We start from the raw sequence: 13,037 nt of genomic DNA, 5'->3' as shown, positions 1-13,037 counted from the left end.
TGATGCATTGTAAAAGTATTATATGATATTTGGTATTATATAAATAAAATATATATATGTAATGTTTACAACATAAAACAAAATATAAATATATTATAATTATATTATTTATATTTATACATAACAATATAAAATACAGTATATCAGTATGTGGTATCTTTTGAAAATATTTTAAATTATATTCTTGTAATAATTGTATATTTTAAATTTATAAAATTTCATTTTATATTTAACTGATATATAATTGTTTTAAATATCCTATTAATTATGCATATATATTTATATATTAATATTTATAAATTAGGATACCATAATTAAATAACATAATTTAATAGATACAATAGAGAGAATTTTCTAACACAAAAAAAGGCTTAGCTACAAAAATGAAATAAACTAAAAAGAAAAAATATATATATAATACACTTAAAATTTATTTTATTATATTAGTATTAAGAATAATATTATATTTAATAAATTACTAGAAATTTTGTTATTAGTTCAAAAATAATAATTATATTAGAATATATTTTATAATATTTATTCGATAAAAATAATGAGAGCTATTATTATATATATGTGGTTTACACGCATAACAACTATTGAACTGCACATTTGTATTTTATTTACAACACAAAAAGAACATGTTTTTTGTAACTATAATTTTACTTGTTATATAAATATTTAAGAACATCAAAAAAATTAATATTACAATTTATCGTATGATATAACATTAGATTATATTAGAAATTAAAATTCAAAATTATAAAAAATATAAAAGTTTTTATTATATTATTTTTTAAAAATATTAATAATTTTTTTTATTTGTTTTGAATAAAAGGAAAAAATATGGTTGCAATAAAAAAATATATTTTTATAAAGGGAAAATAATTGTATATTATATTATAGAACTATAATCATATTTTTATTATAAACATATGTAATTCTTTTAATAAATAACAATACATTTTTATATATTAATTAGTTTAATTTTAATCATAAAATAATATAAGTATCACAATAAATATGAAAGTGCACTACACTAAAATATTATTATTTTCTCTTCCATTAAATATATTGGTAACATCATCATCAAATGTATGATTGAAAAAAATGACAATAATAATATATATATGTATGTTTTGTTATTTAAGTAAATATACATTATACATATTTATTACAAATATATAAAAATATAAATTACAATTAAATATAATATAATATAATATAATATAATATAATATAATATAATATAATATAATATAATATAATATACATATATATATATATATATATATATATATATATATGTAATTTTTTATTATTTATGTAAATATATCATATAAATATATATTGAAAATATATATAATCATGAATAACTAATTATAACATATATGTATATATTACATTCCTTATAGGCTCATAGTAAAAATAAAACATACATTACATTACGTCATACACCACCTATTAAATCACGAGTATTAAGCGAATGTGACCTATATATACCCAAATATGATAATGATGCGGAGATGAAATCAGTGAAGGGAACTTTCGATCGACAAGCGTCGCAACGTTTTGAAGAATACGAAGAACGTATTAAAGATAAACGCCAAAAACGTAAAGAAGAACGTGATAAAGACATACAAAAAATTATTTTAAAAGATAAAGTCGAAAAATCATTAGCAGAAAAAGTGGAAAAAGGTTGTCTTAAATGTGGGTGTGGGTTAGCAGGTGTTGCAACAAGTGTTAGCATAATTGGTCCAATTGCTGTAAATGAGTGGACAAAAGCTGCTTTGCTATCGGCTAAGAGCTCTGCCATAGCTGAGGGTAATATTAAGGGTATTGAAGCAGGTGTGAATGCTGGTATTAAAGCAGTCATTGATGGATTAAAATCAAAATTTTCTCTAGACATAGTAGCTGGGAAAGCACTAGAAGATCTTGTTACTAAAACAACATATTTAAATAAGAATCTCCTCTCAGAACCTTTTCATATTCAATATCAAAGTATGTGTGTGGGACCTACTGCTGATATAGATAAACCTCTTTGCGCTTTCAATATCAAGAATGATACAACTTGGGCTCTTAAGGCTATAGATGGAAATGTAGAAAAAATTATCTCAGAAGCTATTAAAACTACTGACACTGTTACTTCCAACGTTACTGCTTCCGAAATACCATCCATTGAAGCATTGGAAAAAGCCGCGATCGAAATTACATGTTCTAATTTCCACACTGCTATTATTGTTTCCGTCGTTGCAATATTGGTAATAGTTTTGGTTATGGTAATTATTTATTTAATTTTACGTTATCGAAGAAAAAAAAAAATGAATAAAAAACAACAATACACAAAATTATTAAATCAATAAATATATGATTTCTTGATATTAAATTCAATTTAATGTTTTGTGAATTTTAGATTTATAATACAAAGTTATTATGAGAATTAAATTTTTATAACATTATATTTTTATTTTCCCTATAATTTTTTTTTTATTTATTCTTATGTGGTTATTAAATTATTTAATTTATATTTAGTTATTTTTTTTTAGTGAAATGAGTGTAATTTATATATTTTTTTTAATAAAGATTTTATATAAATATATATTGTTAGTATATATACATATTTATTTATTATACACTATTTAAGAACAACTTGAAACATATATTTTTAAATTTATTATATAAAATAATATGTAATGATTTATATTGTAGAATAAATATATTATATCATTAATTTTATATTGATATATTTAAAATTTAATTATATTTATATAATATAAAATAATATAAATAAATATAATTGCAATTAATAACATTTATTTTTATATTTTTAATTTTATAATATATATAATAAATATATTTTATTACCTTACATTACAATGTCATGTGTATTATAAAATGTTAAGTTAATTATTTTTTATCTTCTTTCTTTTTAAAATATCCCTTTTAATAGAATAAAATATGTGTATTATTACAGAAGAAATATAATATATATATATAATTTGTATAATATACAAACTACAAAATTATTTTTAAAACGACGTATCGATATATCGAATTATCAACACATTATAATAAAATAAATATGAATTAACTTAAACGTACCATTAATATTATTATAAAATAGTAACAATATATTATATATTATAATTATAATTCTATTATAATAAACATATTCGTATGATATACTTTATATTATACTATTTTAATACATAAATTAATATAATAGATAATTTAAAACAATATATGATTATTAATAATTTATAGAATATTAAAAATAAATATATATATATATAGTTTATTTATTCTATTAATATAATATTATTAATACATTATTATTATTATTATTATTATTGCTTTTATTATATAATAGTAACAATTACTAAATGTTTATTTTTAAAAAGTACATATTTAAAAAACTTCTATTATAATGTAATCATACTATTAATTTCTTATGTTTTGTACCAATAATATATGATACTTGATATTATATAAATATAATATATATATTTAATATTTTACAGCATAAAAATTATAAATATATTATAATTATATTATTTAGATTTATACACAGATATTTAAATTACAGTATCCCACTATCTGGCATGTTTGGAAAATCTTTATATTGTATTCGTGCAATAATAGTACACTTATAAATTATTTAAAATTTATAATTTATTATTTTTTAATATATAATTCATTTAAATATACTATTAAATATATATATATTAATATATTATTATTTATAAATTATTATAATATAATTAACATAAAAAATAGTAGATACAATAGAGAGTTATTTCTATTGGTGAATACGTATTAGGAAGAAAAATTAAATAAACTAAAAAGATAAAATATAATTAATAAAATACACTTTGAAATTATTTTATTACATTAGTTTTAAGATTAATATAATATTTTATAAATTACAAGAAAATTTGTTGTTAGTTGCACAATATTAATTATATTAGAATATATTTTAGTATATTTATTTGATAAAAATGATGAGAGCTATTATTATTTATATGTGGTTTGCACCCATATAATATATTGTTTTACACATTTATATATAATTTACAACAAAAAAACAAGTTGTTTGTAACCACAGTTTTACTTGTTGTGTAAATTTATTAAAATAAAATTTAATTGTAGTTTATTATTTGAAATAAGATTAAATTTTATTCCAAATTAAAATTCAAAATTATAAAAAATGTAATATATTGTGATATATTATATTTTAAATTTTAATAATTTTTTTTTTTTTTTTTTTTTTTTTTTTGTAATGAAAGAATTGTTCAGGTTCCAATGATGCAATATATTTTTATAATGGAAGTTAATTGTGGTATATTATAAAATTATAGTCATATTTTAGATTTCATACATCTTTTTTATATTTTATATAAAATAAGTTATTATATATCAATAGTTTTCATAATATTAACCATAAATTATTATAAATATAACAGTAAAAATGAAAGTCCATTATATTAATATATTATTGTTTGCTTTTCCATTAAATATATTGGTAATTCCATGTCATATATGTATTAAATATTCATAAATATTATTATAATATATACATGTTAACATAAATTATATATAATAATTATACCTATATATACATATAAATTACATGTAGCCAAAATATACATAATTATATAAACGTAAAAATATACATATTTATAACATATATGTATAATCATAAAAATCTAATTATAACATACATATATATGTCACCATTTTTTATAGGTAAATACCCACAAAAAACCATCCATCACACCACATCATACACCAAAAATACCAACTACCAGGCTATTGTGCGAATGCGAATTGTTTGAACCTGCCAACTATGATAGTGACCCACAAATGAGAGCTGTTATGGATAATTTCAGTAAACAGACACAACAAAGGTTTCATGAATATGATGAAAGTTTGCAAAGTAAACGAATGCAATGTAAAGATAAATGCGATAAAGAAATCCAAAAAATTATTTTAAAAGACAAATTAGAAAAACAAATGAAACAAGAGTTAACCACATTGGAAACAAAGATAACCACTGACGATATACCTACATGTATTTGCGAAAAGTCTGTGGCGGACAAAATGGAAAAAGGATGTTTGCGATGTGCAGGTGTATTCAGTGGTGGTGTGGCGCCAAGTGTTGGATTATTAGGAGGAATAGGTGTCTATGGGTGGAAAATGGGCGCTCCTACTGTGGCTATGGAATTAGCTAAGCAAGCTGGTATTGAAGAAGGTGTAAAAACAGTAATTGCACAAATAAAGGGAATTTCTATTTTTAATCCTTATTTGGAATCTGTTGAATGTTCAAAATACATTACTAAATTAAATTATGATAATGTTAGTGGTCTTATGAAAGCTGTTCAGGCTGCGATCAAATCAACTGGAGAAACGTGCGAAGCTAATAGTGGAGATATCGTGTGTGAGACAATATATAATAAGGTAGAAAGGTTTCTTCCAGTTGTACAAGCCGGTAAACAAGCTACTACTACCACAACAGAAACTGTTAAGAATGCTGCATTGGATACTATAGAAAGTACAGCAACTACATGTACTACTGCTATAACAGCTTCTATTATTGCAATAGTAGTCATAGTTTTAATTATGGTGATAATATATAAGATTTTACGTTATCGACGAAAAAAAAAAATGAAGAAAAAACTGCAATACATAAAACTATTAGAAGAATAGATATTATTATGTGTTTGGTATTTTAATGTTGGAAGGATGTTTGGTACATTTACCTTTTTTCTTTAAAAGTACCAAGGCTTTTTTTGCATTATAAATAACTATATATTTTTATATGTATTAGGTTTTTACACATATAATTTATTTTGTTATGTGTCAATTTATTTTTATTATTTATTGTATTAATTATTTTATTGATTATATTAATTTTATTTTTTTTCCTCAAAGACTTTTATATTTTAATAATAAATTATATATTTGTTAATTTATTTTAAATGCTATATATATATATATTTATGTATTATATTATATATAATTATTTCAAAAATTTTAGAAACATAATATGACATATATTTATTAAATTCTTTATATCAGTTGTTTTATAAAGCAATAACTCATAAAACAAATACAAAATATATTATATTATAATATATAATTATTCGTGAGTATCCATCATCCATTTGAAAATTCAATTTTAATAGTATCCGTATAGATATAAATTTATGAAATGGAACGATCGGCTATTTATTACACATATTTTTAAAAAATGTTTTTTTCTAAAATAAAGAAAAATATACGGTATTACAAAGGTCATGCTATTATAACAATATTTTAATGTTCTGCTTTTTCGTTGTTCCTTTTTTGTTCTTTCTTTTTCATTTTGTTCTAGTTATAAATTTTTTTTTTTTTTTTGGTTTAATTTAATTTTTTTTTTTCTTTTTTTTTTTGGTTTAATTTTTTTTTTTTGGTACTCATAAGTACTATCATTATGAATATAGGAAATAACTTCATTTTAAGAAATATGAAGTATTTTTTTTTTTTAACATTTCTAATTACGTATAAAATAAAAAAAAAGGATTTCTTGTATTTTCATAGTACATATAATGTCGTGTTATTTGTTTATTGTATAATAATATATTTATTAAAATATATACTAATTAATTATTCTGTTACAATATGTAATAATATAATTAATATATGATAAATTGTAATACACTATTACTATATTTAGAAATATATATATATATATATATATATATATATATATATATATATAATTATTATTATTATAAATATAATATATTTGTATAAGATAAAACATTACATAAAACAATACAATATATTGTGTAATAGTATTTATAATTTCTAATTTTTTTTTCTTTTTCTTTCTTTTTTTTTTTTTTTGAATTTTCTTTTCTAATAATAATAAATATTAAAAATATTTTTTTGTGATAATTATATAATTAAATAGTTTAATAATTAATAATTTTTTCAAATAAGTTCAAATATTTTTATAAAAATAATAATATTAATCTTTGCAACTACATAGATAAATTAGAGAGAAAGCTATAACATGCAACAATTTTTAGAAAAACAAAAAAAAATAATAACAAAACCTAAAAGAAATACAATTACTATTAGTTTGAAAAATACTTATTTCTTATATTATGATACAAAATATTTATTTTAAATTGTTTTATAAAATTGTAATAATACCAATTTTATGTTGTAATATATATTCATATATGTTATAATAAGTTCTTATATACTTATTGTATACCTTTAAAAATTAATTCTCTACACATTTTTATTTTATTTACATCGAAAAACTATTTATTTGTAAATATAGTTTTATTTATTATATACATATATTAAAATAAAATTAATATTATAATTTATCGTATGATATAAAATTAGGTTTTGTTAGAAATTAAGATGGCAGTTTATAAAAAACATGGAAATATTTTACTATATTATTTATTTTCTTCCTATTTATTATTTTCTATTTTATTTTTTTTTTTTTTGTTGTGAATAAATGGGAAAAATATGGTTGCAATAAAAAAATATATTTACATAATGGGAAAAATAATTGTGTATTATATTACAAGCCTATAATAATATATTAGATTAATCACATGTAATACTTATATCAGAATAAAATATATTATTATATATGAATTTTTTTTAGTTATAATTTTAATCATAAAATTATATAAGTATCACAATAAATATGAAACTGCTCTACTCTAAAATATTATTGTTCGCTCTTGCATTAAATATATTGTTAACATCATATTATGTACGAATCAAATATTTATAAATATATATATATAGTATTTTATAATGTATGGTAAATATACCATATACATAATTATAACAAATATATATAGAATTATAAATTACCTTCTTTATAGGCACATAATAAAAATAAAATATACATCAAATCACATACACCAACTACTAGATCACGATTGTTAAGCGAATGTGACCTATATATGTCCAGTAATGATAATGATCCGGATATGAAATCTGTGAAGGAAAATTTTGATCGACAAACATCACAACGTTTTGAAGAATATGATGAACGTATGAAAGATAAACGCCAAAAACGTAAAGAACAAAGAGATAAAAATATAGACGAAATTATTAAAAAAGATAGAATGGACAAATCATTAGCAGAAAAAGTAGAAAAATGTTGTCTTATATGTGGGTGTGGATTAGGAGGTGTTGCAGCAGGTATTGGAATAATTGGTGGAATTACTATAAGTGAGTTGAAAAAAGCTGCTATGGCTACGGCTATTGTATCTGCTAAAGAAGCAGGTATGGCTGCCGCTAAAGCTGAGGGTGCTGCGGCAGGTAAGGAATTTGTTATTGCAGGATTAAAACGAATGGGTATATCAACTCTAGGTGGTAAGGATTTGGGAACCTATTTTGCTACAACAGATTATACTAATTTCAAAACCATTGCTCGTGTTATAAATAGTGAATATCAAACAGATTCATGTCTGATAGGTGGCTCTGGCGCTGAGAAGCCTATTTGCACTTGGGTGAGGGCAAAGGAGGGAGCTGCACGGGTAATTCAAGGGAAACAGTTTTCAACGCAGGAAACTATAAAAACAGGTGTAGAAAATATCGTCTCAAATGCCGAAACTGTTGCTGGAGAAGCTTCAAAAAAGGCTACTGAAGATGTTATAAAAAGTAGCATTGCTGCAGTAGACGCTAAATATGTTATTTGCCAGAATGCTATAATTGCTTCTGTTGTAGCAATATTGGTAATAGTTTTAGTTATGATAATTATTTATTTAATTTTACGTTATCGAAGAAAAAAGAAAATGACGAAAAAACTACAATACACAAAATTATTAAATCAATAAATATATGATATTACAATGTTAAATTCAATTTAATGTTTTGTGAATTTTATGTTTATAATACAAGAATACCATGATAATTGAATTTTTATAACAATATATATATATATTTTTTTGTTTAATGTTATATGGTCATTAAATTATTTTATTTATATCTATTTATTTATTTTTTTAGTATAATGAATGTAAATTATATATTTATTTTTATAATATATAATATGTTTATTCTAAATAATATTAACTACTTATGTGATTATAATTAATATATATAACACTATACATATACATATGATTGTATATAATAAGACCACAAAATTAAAAAATATAACATAATATATAACACAATATAATCATGTTATATATGTGTACATATATATGATATAATATAATTTCTAACACTAAAAATTAAATACCAAAAAAAAAAAAAAAAAAAAAAAATCGATATTTGTATAATAATATTTGTATATATATAATTTGTTTTTTTGTTTTTGTATAATATTTCTAAATATATTCGATTCATAATTTTTTGAGTAATATTTTTATTTTTTTTTCATTTTATTTTTGATTTTTTTTTTAAATGTCATTGTTCATAATTTTAATATATAATTTTTATTTTGTTTGTATAATATATATAAATTTGTTTTATTTTGTTTCTATTTGACACATGTGATTATTTGTATATATAAATTTGTTTTATTTGTATAATATATATATATGTTTTATTTTGTGTTTATTTGACACATTTGATTATTTGTATATATATTTTGTTCGAATTTATTTTAATTATTTGTTTTTGGATATTTGTATATATAAATTTGTTTCATTTGTATTATATATATATGATTAAAAAAAAAAAATAAAATAAAAACATAGAAACATATACCATACCATATAAATTATATTCATAGTAGTATATTATATGGTTCCATATTAAAATAAACTAATATAATACACTAAAATATTTCTTATTATATATATATATATATTTAATATAGTAACAACAAAAATGTTTTCAACACCATATACGGATATATCAACACATTATAATATAATAATAATGAATTAATCTAATCTTACAATAAGTATTATTATAAAATAGTAACAATATAATATATCATATATAATAATTGTATTGGAATAACAATATTTATATGATATCCTTTTTTTTTTTTTTTTTTTTTTTGTATTCATACGTACTATCATCATCAATATAGGAAATAAATTCTTTTTAAGAAATATGACGAATTTTTTTTTAACGCTTCTAATTACGTATAAAATAAAAATAAATGATTCCTTGTTTTTCCATAGTATATATAATGTCGCGTTATTTGTTTATTGTATAATAATATATTTATTAAAATATGTAGTAATTAATTATTTTGTTACAACATGTAATAATAAAATTAATGTATCATAAGTTGTAAAATACCATAACTTCTATTTTAAGAAATATATATATAATAATACACGTTATGATTATAATATATTTGAATAACATAAAACAATAGAATGTATTATGTAATAGTACGTATAATATCTTATTTTGTTATTTGTTTTTTTTTTAATAATAATAAATATTTATATTTTTTGCGATAATTATATAATTTACTACTTTAATGATAAATTAACGTTTTAATTTATTTGTAATATTTTTATAAAAAAAAAAAAAATAATATTAATCTTAGTAACAACATAGATAAATTAGAGGGAATTTTATAACATACAATAAATTTTAGAACAAAACAAATAACATAATATATGAAAATTTATTTATTAATATATATGTATATATTATTATTTGAAGAAGATTTTATATCATTTATTATGTTATAAAATATTTGTTGTTAATTGTTTTTATAACAACAATGTTACGAAATTATATGTTTTAATAACTATTTCATAAGTATTTCATATATATATATTATAAATTGGTATTATATATATGTCATACACAATTTCCAAAACGTTGGTTTTGCACATTTGTAAATAATTTACAACACAGAAATATGTTGTATTATTACTATATCGTTAGATATTATTGAGAAAAATGAAAAAAATAAAAAAAAAATAAACCAAAAATAACCATAATAATTTAATGTGTTGATATAAAATTGAATTTCATTACAAATTAAAAAAAAAAAAAAAAAATTTTTGAAAAATATAAAATTTTTTGATAAATTTTTTTAATATTCATTTTTTTTTTTTTTTTTTTTTTTTTTTTTTTTATGTTATAAATAAAAGAGCAAATGTGGTTCCACTATAAAAAAAATATATATTTACATAATGGGAAAATAATTGTTAATTATATTAAATAAATTATAATAATATATTAGGTTAAACATATTTAATTTATTTATAAAATAAAAGAAAATATTTTATGTGATTTTTTTAGTTATAATTTTTATCATTAAATAATATACGTATCACAATTAAAAAAAATGAAAGTCCATTATATTAATATATTATTGTTTGCTCTTCCATTAAATATATTGGTAATTCCATGTTACATATGTATTAAATATTGATTAATATTATAAAATATATATATATATATTACGATAACACACATATAATTATTATATCTATATATCCATATATAATATATATATAGTCAAAATATACATATTTATAAACCAAAAAATTATACATATTTATTACAAATATATAAAATAATAAACTACAACTAAACATTACATATTTATATATATATGTCACCATTTCTTTATAGGTATATAATCAAAGGAACTATTACATTACACCACGTCATACAAAAACCACCAGATCATTATGCGAGTGCAAATTATATTCACCGGCGAACTATGATAGTGACCCACAAATGAAAGAAGTAATGGAAAATTACAATCGACAAACATCTGATCGATTTAAAGAATATGATGAAAGGATGAAAACTACACGCCAAAAATGTAGAGAACAATGCGATAAAGAAATACAAAAAATTATTTTAAAAGATAAATTAGAAAAACAAATGGAACAACAGTTAACCAAATTGGAAACAAAGATAACCACTGAGGATATTCCCACATGTGTTTGCGAAAAGTCGTTAGCAGATAAAGTGGAAAAAGGATGTTTGAAGTGTGGGTATGGTCTAGGAACTGTTGCACCAACGGTTGGATTAATTGGTTCAGTTGCTGTAAATGTGTGGAAAACTACAGAAATTGCTGCCGCTATTGCAGCTGCTGAAAAAACCGGTGCAGCTCAGGGTGCTGCAGCAGGTCTTAAGGCAGGTGTTGATGCAGTAATTACAGGATTAAAAGAACGGGGTGTAGGGTTACTATGTCCTAAATTATTAGAATCCATTGGTGATACGATACATTATACTGATGACGGACAGATTGCTAAAATTATTCTTGAAAATCTTAGTACGAACTGTGGAGTGGGGAACTCTCTTGATAAAGGAACATGCATGAAAATTCGTATTAAATTAGGTATGATTCTACCAGATGATAAAATAGCTCCTCCAGACAATATTCATATTCGACAAATGATGAAGGAAATTGTTTATGAAGCTAAACAAGCTTCTGACGTAGTTGCTAAGAATACTGCTGATAAAGTTACAAAAGCAGCTATAAAGACGAGCACAGAAGCTATAGATGCTGCAACTTACAATTGGTACACCACAATTTCTTACTCCATCACTGCTATATTGATTATAGTTTTAATTATGGTAATTATTTATTTAATTTTACGTTATCGACGAAAAAAAAAGATGAAGAAAAAACTGCAATATATAAAATTATTAGAAGAATAGATATGATGTGTTTGGTAGTTTTTGATGTTGGCATGACGTTTGGTACACGTACAGTTTTTCTTTGAATATACCATGTTTTTTTTCCATTATAAATAACTATATATTTTTATATGTATTGCGCTTTTATATATAATTTATTTTTCTATAATTTTATTTATTTATTTATTTATTTATTTATTTATTTTCTAAAACTCTTTTAATTAATAAACAATGTAATTTTTAATTTATATAAAATACTTATACGTATTATAATATATTATTTTTTTAAAACATAATGTAACGTATATTTTTTAAATACCTCATATGTTTTTCAAAGGAATATATATCAAAAAAAACAATAAAACTTATGATTATTATAATTATGATTATTATGATTATGATTATTATGATTACTATTATTATAAATATTTTAA

The 13,037-nt window shown here is 19.9% G+C and overlaps 4 protein-coding genes across 4 annotated transcripts; all 4 read left to right on the top strand.

The window, feature by feature from the left end:
* Window positions 1-1,023: 1,023 nt before the first annotated feature.
* On the top strand, window positions 1,024-2,363 carry PF3D7_1400500 (rifin; the record flags this gene model as incomplete). The annotated part of the gene is made up of 2 exons (XM_001348144.1): window positions 1,024-1,095; window positions 1,416-2,363. 2 exons carry the CDS (start codon window positions 1,024-1,026, stop codon window positions 2,361-2,363), a joined length of 1,020 nt encoding a protein of 339 aa, XP_001348180.1.
* A 2,105-nt stretch (window positions 2,364-4,468) lies between these two features.
* Window positions 4,469-5,706, top strand: PF3D7_1400400 (rifin; the record flags this gene model as incomplete). The annotated part of the gene is made up of 2 exons (XM_001348143.1): window positions 4,469-4,522; window positions 4,747-5,706. 2 exons carry the CDS (start codon window positions 4,469-4,471, stop codon window positions 5,704-5,706), a joined length of 1,014 nt encoding a protein of 337 aa, XP_001348179.1.
* A 2,008-nt stretch (window positions 5,707-7,714) lies between these two features.
* PF3D7_1400300 (rifin) lies at window positions 7,715-8,858 on the top strand (the record flags this gene model as incomplete). Its single annotated transcript, XM_001348142.1, has 2 exons — window positions 7,715-7,783; window positions 7,899-8,858. 2 exons carry the CDS (start codon window positions 7,715-7,717, stop codon window positions 8,856-8,858), a joined length of 1,029 nt encoding a protein of 342 aa, XP_001348178.1.
* Window positions 8,859-11,293: 2,435 nt separating this feature from the next.
* PF3D7_1400200 (rifin) lies at window positions 11,294-12,624 on the top strand (the record flags this gene model as incomplete). The annotated part of the gene is made up of 2 exons (XM_001348141.2): window positions 11,294-11,347; window positions 11,584-12,624. 2 exons carry the CDS (start codon window positions 11,294-11,296, stop codon window positions 12,622-12,624), a joined length of 1,095 nt encoding a protein of 364 aa, XP_001348177.2.
* Window positions 12,625-13,037: the final 413 nt, after the last annotated feature.

Source organism: Plasmodium falciparum (assembly GCF_000002765.6).
Source record: "Plasmodium falciparum 3D7 genome assembly, chromosome: 14".
Lineage (NCBI taxonomy): Eukaryota > Apicomplexa > Aconoidasida > Haemosporida > Plasmodiidae > Plasmodium > Plasmodium falciparum.
This window is presented reverse-complemented; position numbering and strand designations above follow the sequence as displayed.